The sequence below is a fragment of the Pygocentrus nattereri genome, chromosome 5 (assembly GCF_015220715.1).
Source record: "Pygocentrus nattereri isolate fPygNat1 chromosome 5, fPygNat1.pri, whole genome shotgun sequence".
Lineage (NCBI taxonomy): Eukaryota > Metazoa > Chordata > Actinopteri > Characiformes > Serrasalmidae > Pygocentrus > Pygocentrus nattereri.
The window spans coordinates 41,800,945-41,809,445 of NC_051215.1; the positions used below are offsets into that span (position 1 = coordinate 41,800,945).

The 8,501-nt window shown below is 36.9% G+C and overlaps 2 protein-coding genes across 3 annotated transcripts; one reads left to right on the forward strand and one right to left on the reverse strand.

Annotated features, from left to right (window-relative positions):
- Nucleotides 1-3,581: 3,581 nt before the first annotated feature.
- si:ch211-217g15.3 (uncharacterized protein LOC368914 homolog) lies at nucleotides 3,582-5,491 on the forward strand. The gene is made up of 4 exons (XM_037538667.1): nucleotides 3,582-3,729; nucleotides 3,841-3,907; nucleotides 4,884-4,921; nucleotides 5,038-5,491. The coding sequence occupies exons 1-4, from the start codon at nucleotides 3,722-3,724 to the stop codon at nucleotides 5,489-5,491; spliced, it is 567 nt and encodes a 188-aa protein (XP_037394564.1). The 5' UTR covers nucleotides 3,582-3,721.
- On the reverse strand, nucleotides 5,082-8,104 carry fuom (fucose mutarotase). Of its 2 annotated transcripts, XM_017696484.2 has the most exons (6): nucleotides 7,961-8,104; nucleotides 7,150-7,218; nucleotides 6,917-6,987; nucleotides 6,652-6,750; nucleotides 6,383-6,456; nucleotides 5,082-6,295 (listed from the first exon to the last, which is right to left on the reverse strand). In XM_017696484.2, the coding sequence occupies exons 1-6, from the start codon at nucleotides 8,043-8,045 to the stop codon at nucleotides 6,229-6,231; spliced, it is 465 nt and encodes a 154-aa protein (XP_017551973.1). In that variant the 5' UTR covers nucleotides 8,046-8,104; the 3' UTR covers nucleotides 5,082-6,228. The 2 variants fall into 2 exon arrangements, with proteins under 2 accessions (XP_017551973.1, XP_037394251.1); XM_037538354.1 differs by having other exon boundaries at nucleotides 5,082-6,456.
- Nucleotides 8,105-8,501: the final 397 nt, after the last annotated feature.

Here is an 8,501-nt window from a genome sequence, read left to right on the forward strand (position 1 = left end):
TTAAAAGAAATTGTTCATCAAAGTAATGATCACTTATGTTCGAGGCACGTAATGTCTCAGCACATTTTGACATGAGTAAGTGGCCTGTGGCAGTGTACAACGTTCTCGTATTCTCAGATTTTATAGATGTTCAGTTCCCTGGACTTAATTGCATGAATTGTTCAATGTTGCTTTTGAATTTTTTGGCAAGGAAACATATATTCAAAGTCATTTTAAACTATTTACCTCAGTGTAAGTTGCTTTTGGATTTACATGATTTACTAAATTCATGAAACAGAGTACATTTTGTAAATTTTGTAACATTTTGTAAAAGCTGCTTCAACCCCCTCAATAGTATCTCATTAAAATCTTCCAAAGAACTGATATATAGATTTATGATAACTGGCATATGCTGTCTATAAATATTCAAGTATAGCCCCATAAATATGCTACACTTAATGCTTATGCATGTGTTATGAAGTCCCTGTGTAGGTAGCCTTCAAATAACAAATATTTTATTCAATAATCAGTTCATTGTCTCCAGAGTATGATGTTTTAGGCCTGTTTGCCTTTCCCAGTTATTTGATCAGAAAGTCATTCCTAACTGACAGAATTCTGTATTTCTGCGGACAAAAGTATCGGTACTGCGTTTGCTCCACCATGTGAGTACTGTGCCTCCTTCTGGTGCTTTCCTTCACTAATGACTGCTGTACAGTAAACATCAAAGGCATGTATGAGGTCTGCGCTACATTAAAAGCACAAGCAGTCTAATTACAGGCATATGTAAGTTCCATGTTAGTAAGAGATGATAAAGAAGCTGCTGTAAAGAGATGCCCTAGAGCTTGCGGTGGTGGGCTAGTTTCAGTTTCCAGGTGATTTACCAAAATGGTATAATCCTTGGCCTTTGGATGAGCTTAGAGTATTTAATCTAATAATTACATCACAAGCAGATGTATAATCATAAATAGAGCATTTTAAACAAATGCTCCTAGAATTACATTCCAGTCAGTTTTATATAAATAGGGACACAGAGAATGTCTGAATTAAGACATCATCAGCAGACATCATGAAAATGGGTTAATTAACTAATTAACTTGAAAGTAAGTATATTTGTGTTATCAAAACTTGTTGTCTTCATTTTCTGTCCTCTTTTTATACCATTTGAAAACATCAACAGTCACTATTATTATTATTGTGGAACAGCCAGAACTGCCAAACTGTACAGAGTAGAGCTGCCTCCTTGTAGTTTGTATAAATTACAGAGCCAGTATGACTTAAACACTATATCCAGCATTTACAACAGGCACAGATCAAGCAAAGGTCCTGAAGGCAAGTAATGCAGTTTCCTCTCTCTTAGTTAAGCTGCAAGGTCCTAAAAACATTATTCAAGTATCAGAAAAATCAGTTCAGTCAAAAGGGTTTGATTTTGTTCTGTATGCATGTTTAATAAGCTAGGTGACATAATTTAATGGCAATAGTGACAAATATTTGATTCTTAAAGCTTAATTAAATTCATTATTAATTTGAACTCTCCTTCGCTTTCTTCTTAATCACTAACCCCCACCAGATCTGTTCCTTCAGTCCTGTCTGTTTCCTTCAGCTTCTATCTCTCCCTCTCTTCTTCTGTCTAGTAATACACTATTCATTAAACTGTTGTATAAGACCTCAAGAAAATAATGAGAGACCAATCAATTCAATTTTTTTTGTTTTTTTAACTTGTTAAAAGCTTCTTATCTGACTGACCTTTGACAAAGGTGTTGCCTCTTAATTTCCATCAAGATGTTGAGGAATTTACTGATATAAAATTGTGTTATGATTAACACTATATGACCTTATCTCTGTTGCTCGTCCACACTCTCACACTCTGACTGTGAAGTGAGGTTGAACTAATTTGCTTGTCAGCTAGCTAGCTAATATTAGTGTAAGGCTAACACAGGTTAACACAGGGTGTCCGATCTTATCCACAGAGGGCCGGTGTGGCTGCAGGTTTTCATTCCAACAAAGTAGAAGATCACCTGATCAGCAGTTTGAAGACTGAAATCAAATGATTAGACTTGTTCTGAGGGAAAACCTGCAGCCACACCTGCCCTTTACAGATAAGATTGGACATCCCTGGTCCAACAGCTTTTCTTTGCATTACACAAACCCATAGCTAGCTAACTTAGCTAACAAGCATCCAAGAAAAAAACAAACAGTAGACAGCTGACCACAATTTACCTTAAGTCTATATTATATTTGCTATCCAGTATCAAATTGGTTCCTTTTTAAATCTTGGTTCCATTCAATGAAGCAATAATGCTACAAGAGTAATCTGAATAAAGAAGAAAGAACACAGGAAGATTAAAACTTTAATTTATTTTAAAAATTAATTTCCTACTATCATGTTCAATTTTGCTTCAGCTAAACTTTCAGAAATTCCTCTCTGACAACTGGCAACCCTATAAAGATTCTGCTCTGAGGAGTCCATCCATTTAGCCAGTAAACAAGGCCTTGCAGGTGAGAGTGACTCAGACTGACTCCATTTCCTCAGCTCTACCCAGCATTCTGGGTAAGCATCATCCTGTTATTGAGGCTGATCGGGCTAATGAGGCCAAGTGCTTGGCACTGAGATCACAACACGCTCATCTGTCTTCAATCTCCCCCACACAGCTCGGCAGGGTGTTGGGTGTGGAGGTGTGGAGATGTGGGTGCCCTTAGTCACTCTAGTTTGGCAAATACATCTATTACATGAGGTACTTTGTCTACAGAAAACAAAAAGGTCTACACAATCAAAAAAACATTATGCAGTCAAGTTTGAGTTAATAAGTTTGATATTTATACACGGACATAGAAAAAACAACGACAATCCTTTATATGTGGCTTGTATATTATCGCTGTCCAAAAAGTATGTCCATTTTTCCAATTTTCAATTTTCTACATCATTTGAGCACAGAGTCAGCCCTTGATGTTGATGGTGTGAAAATTTCATGTTGATTGGATCACCAAAAATGCTCCAAAATTGCTTGGAAAAAGATCTCTTTACATTAACTTACACTCAAAGTAAGGAAGGTTTGTGCCTTCTCTTGTAAAGTTGTCATTTGGCGATGCTTGCTTTTGATTCCAAAATTTTTTTTTTCTACTTAATACTGGTCAGGATATTAAAACCACGTATTAAGCAACACAGCACACATTTAAAATATCAGTAAATATTCTGGCTGGATCAATTTCTGTTGTGATAAAGTTTGTAATGTATATGAAGCCAACCAATTAGTCTTATTCTTATTAGTTCTACTGGCTCTGTTTATTGGTAATTATAAACAGTTGTGTTCTGTTAAGATTCAACAACGACATACTTTCAGAAAAGCCCAGCCATACACATGGTCATAAATGATGTGAGAGATTTGATAAGGATAGTTTGGCACAAGTAGGCACTGTATTAAATCAGTCTTACAAATTTGAATGCCTTGCTCATACAGACTTAACTGTGTAAGCAATATTTGTTTTACATTTGTAAATATGTAAAATTGTGACTGAAAGAATGTATTTAAAAGTACTTAAGGCTTACAGTACTATGGAAATATGAAATTGCTTATGTTTGCATAATGCTGCTGTGTACTGCTGCGGTCCAAAGATCATCAAAAGTCTATTAACTAAATGAACTTCACTCTTTTTATGACAACTTCTGCTATGCACCACATTCCTGTGCTGAACCAGCTCAATAATCATTTTGATATTACGATTTAAGAAGCAACAACGAGCCACAATGTTAAGGTAAGCGACTCAGGTTTTAGTGTTTCTTTAAGCTATAGAAACAATATGATTTTATGTATAGAGATTTTTGAATGAACAATAATGGGGTCAATATTTCTTCTCATACTGAAGGTTTTCTCTTCTGATCTGCTTGTCAGTGCTGTTGTATAGCAGCTCCGCAAGCCCATATAAATCATGGGTATGTATGTTTGATTGCGTGGCACTGTGCTTTTGTTCACTTTGTAAAGGTTATTTAATGTTTGTGTTTTTGAATTCAGCTTTAATACATTGAGGCATTCATTCCATGAGCACCTCTGGGTCGATTGAATTAAAACACAAATATCTCTACAACTCACACACACTGATGTTTGTTTCAGGTGTATGTTTGGAGCTACACTTATTTAAGAGCAAATTTCTGTCCAAAAATGATAGAAACACTCATTAAGCAGCCAATTACATTAGAAACCAGATTTAAAAGCTTTAAATACTTATTCACCACACAAGTTTGAAATCACTTGCCATTACAATAATAACTACACTTAGAATTTAAATGTCATAAAGTTGGTCACAAATTATTGTTATTTCACATATATTTAATAAAACATTTTATTAAATATTTTAAAAAGATGTGAACAAGAATGTATTAAATGATGGATAATAAGTTGAAGTTTTTTTCTATTTACATAAATTTTCAAATTGATCTGCTTTGAGATTTGATCAAATATGATGAATTACAGATATTAACATTTATTAAACATAATAATATCTATAGCTTCTTCATTTTTATTTACATCTTCCCAGCATCATTTACATATAAATTTATCTGCCCCACTGCTTTCAGATGGCAGTGTATCTGCAAAGTTCATAAACAGTGGTGACTAAACACTGAACACAGGGAGAACAGTTGCACCTGATATAGTGTATAATTATTAGAACATTACAGAGATCAAACTTTTATAATTTTAAAAGTTGCTTTCAGAGTTCTGTATCAGAAAAAAAGACGGGTCATTCTGGTCTCTCTTGGTGAGTAAAGTCCAGAACATAAATCTGAGGCAGAGCACTTTCCAAGAATGCTGATAAGACAGATGACATTACACCATTTACCCCCCTTTAATATCTCAGGATCAATATTTTGAGATATTAAATCATAATCGTATGATCTGCTTCTTACACAGGGAAAGGAATATGATACAGCACTTCAAGAAACAAGGTTGTGAGTGTTTTCCCTCAGATACAATAAATAAATTCCCTTTTAAAAACTTAGACATTCATGTTTCAGCAAAAACCATATCATCAGTCTGTCTTCTTTACATCTTTCCCTCACACCAGGTCTGATGAATTTAATGAGAAGATGACATTTGGACTGAAAGAAGTTGAACCGCTGGAAGACCTGGATCTGACTGATGCTGACATTGACCCCGGCATGTTAATATGGAAAGCTGTCAAACAACTTCGCCAGCAGAAATACGACAAGCCCGAAGAGGACAAAGACATGGTCTACCATCCATCTGAGCTCAGAGCTGGCAAGTTAGACAAGGACATCCAGCTACAGTCGTACGTCAAGGCCCGGCTGTATGAGGAGCCTGAGCAGGATATGGATGAGCTGTACCATGCTGAGCCTGAGAAGCTTGTTGGAGAGCTGTTCCAGGATAAGGAGCTAATTCAAACAGGTACTCAAGACAAGGCTGAAGAAGCAAAACTATCTGAAAAGCTCATGTACATGAGCCCAGAAGAGGACAAAGATGACCTGTACCATGGACACATTCCATCAGGGTCTGAATGAGTGAAGTTTCATTTGAGTAACTGAATTACATTTAAACACAAAGATAAATAAGAGTAAAAAAAACAAACAGGTGACTATTGGATAACACTGGTGATGAGCATAGTGTGTGGTCATTGATCCTGTTCTTGTTAAATAAATCATAACACTGATCAAATCATCTCCCACCTTGACCTGGTTGAAATGTATGCTGGTCTGTGCTGTTCTTTCAGCTGGAATTCAAATAGAAGCAAAGTAAGAGTGAAACCAAGTTTATTTAAATGTTTTTTCAAATTTACACCTGAATAATGTGGTTAGTATGGTGCAATTAGCTGTGCAAAATCTGCTCTCCAATCAGTTCTGTAGCACCAACACTGGGGCTTGCACAAGAAAACGTCTGCCTTAGATATTTGGGCATTTTGGAAAACAGCTCATGCTTCCACCCAGCTGACACCTGTAGCATAAGGACTACTGATGTCTACCAGCTTGATTTCTAAACAAAGTCATTATCAAAGCATTCATTCCAGTTAACATTCAGATTCACATTTACATTAACTGCAGATTTCAAATATGCTGCAAACTATTAATTAATTACATGCAAAAGTAAGTATAATATAAACTTAATTCATTTTTTAATCTGTCTCTGTTCCTCTGTCAGTATGTAGTCTCTAACAAGGAAAACATACATTCTGTGCAAACATCAGAATATTCTTTGGTCGGCTGGTAGTTTTTGGTATCTGAAACTATTCTCAGTTCAGTGGTCAGCACAGTTCACTGGGAGGAATGACTCCTTTCTTGATGATGAGGTTGCCGTATAGAGCTGTCTCCCTGTCAGAGACGTAAAAATCCATTAATCCACTGAAACAGAAATTAAAAGTGGTACAGATCCATGACATGGGGAAAAAAACACTGTACCCTGTTGCCACCACAGCAAAAGCTTTCTTGGCACGCTCATAGAAAGCAAACCGTTCAACTTTATGCAAATCCCCCTGCAAAAATAAGCGAAAAGCAAATTCTATAAATTTTTCAGAAGAGTCTCCTTGGTTAAAACTGTTCATAACTGTAATGTTCAGACGCCTTACTGAAATAAATTTGGTCAAAAGTGGTGATTTGGTCATAGAGTGTGATGGCTATCAGTTAATTACTGCTGAGACCTAGACCTAGACCTATACTGGGTAACTTACATGTGATCCTGCTTGTTTCAGAAGTTCAGAGTAGCGAAGCCACACAGTCACTTGCAAACCCCGCTGCCTGTCACTCTCCACACGATCCATGACAACTGCCTGAAAGGAAAAGCCTTATTCAGTGACTGATATACTCACAAACCTGAAAATTATCTGAAAATACAGATAATATTAAATTCAATATACTGAATGGGTCAAATTTGTAATATAGTCTAATGTTGTGAATTAGGAAATAAAATGATTCACTACACAGGTTCTTACTCACTGGATGTGAAACATAGGTATCAAGAGGAAGAAGCTTCAATATTGCTTCCAAAAGCTCTGGAATATGCAAACCTAAAACATTAAACAAGCCAACATATTGTGTTATGCATAACTTAAATCCAGAATTTCTTTTAACAAGTCTGTATGCACACTAACTATTTCTTTACAGGTCTTCTCTACAGAGAGCATGTCACTTCTAAGTTGATCTAATTATTGGTACAGAGAGATACCTACCATCAGCTCGTATCTCCATTGGACCAGATTTGCAAACAGAGGAGACAGGGAAATTTGCATCTGCAAGAACTACATACAGAAACAAGAGGAGTAAGAAAAATGCTCTACAGGTCAGACTCTCCCAAGCCACGCAATTTTTATGTTTTCGCCTACTCAGCCTACATGAAGGAATACTTACTATAGAACATACTTATAAATAACGAACGCATCAGTCAATTCATTAATACACACACACACACACACACACACACACACATACATACATACATACATATATATATATATATGTATGTATATATATAAAAATCTTAATATGCCTGTAAAGTGGAAATTTTCAGTGGCCTACACATTTGTCAGTGCATTTTAATGCCTAACCTGAAGGCATTTACAGGTCTGTGCAGCTTGTAACTGACAAAGAAAGTACATCTATAGAGCATAAGAAAGTAAATCTGCAGAAGCAGGCCTTCAACCTGCAATAATAAAGTTTACAGCGTGCACGGTGGAGTAGCCTGTAACGTTTATAATCCACAAGAGACGTGTTATCGTATAGGCCTGCAGGCTGCCAGGGGAACATCGCATAACTGATTTGAAACGACACGCACTTCATCAAATATGCACACAGAATTAAATCCGTATTTGGAGTCCACACCATGTAAAGCTATATAGGCTGCAGAACTGCCCCGGCGACCTGCTGGCAACCACAGTCATTAGAGTCACACTGTAGTCAACAGTGCACCTAACCAGAGTGAAGTCAACAGTCACATCAGTAAGTAGGTGAAGGTTTAAAGTCTGCTGCTTATAAGCTGCTTACCCAGCTCGTCTCCATGGCCCATTTTCGCGAGGGCGTACAGTAACTCAGGCGTTAATACGGACGGTATTCCTCTTAGCACAACCATTTCAAACAGCAAAACAAGACACACTCGAAACTGAAAGAAGTCACGTGACACTGTAGCGCTTCTCTATTGGTCAGAGAGATGCGCGTTCCCGTGTCTGCGGCAGCCGCGCTGTTAAGCTGCTTTTTCGTTGAAGTGAAAGGAGCAGCCAAATTCAGTGTCTGAGGACGTGATGTTCTGTCGACAGTAAACCAGTGTCCTCCACTCTTCACTAATGACCGTCCATGAAGCCCAATAGCAGCGTTAAATGCAATCATATCCAGTGTAGCTAAAGCGCTGTTTTCGCTCAGATGTTAAGCATCTCAGCAGCATCACTCAGATGTTCGGTCTTTATACAACACAACTCACCATTTTTACACACTAAATTAAAAAGTACATTCTTGACACTGAGAGGTCGTTTGATGAAAGTGACAATGATAATTATGTTTTCCTGTGGCAAAATTAAACAATGTTAGACGC

Coding starts and splice junctions, on each gene's coding strand:
- si:ch211-217g15.3 (XM_037538667.1), top strand. Junction 3,908..4,883: donor CAAGCCCATATAAATCATGG/GTATGTATGTTT, acceptor CTTCTTACACAG/GGAAAGGAATATGATACAGC. Junction 4,922..5,037: donor GCACTTCAAGAAACAAGGTT/GTGAGTGTTTTC, acceptor CCCTCACACCAG/GTCTGATGAATTTAATGAGA.
- fuom (XM_037538354.1), bottom strand. CDS start 8,045: ATGGTTGTGCTAAGAGGAATACCGTCCGTATTAACGCCTGAGTTACTG. Junction 7,219..7,960: donor GGGCCATGGAGACGAGCTGG/GTAAGCAGCTTA, acceptor TTCTGTATGTAG/TTCTTGCAGATGCAAATTTC. Junction 6,751..6,916: donor ATACCTATGTTTCACATCCA/GTGAGTAAGAAC, acceptor TTTTCCTTTCAG/GCAGTTGTCATGGATCGTGT.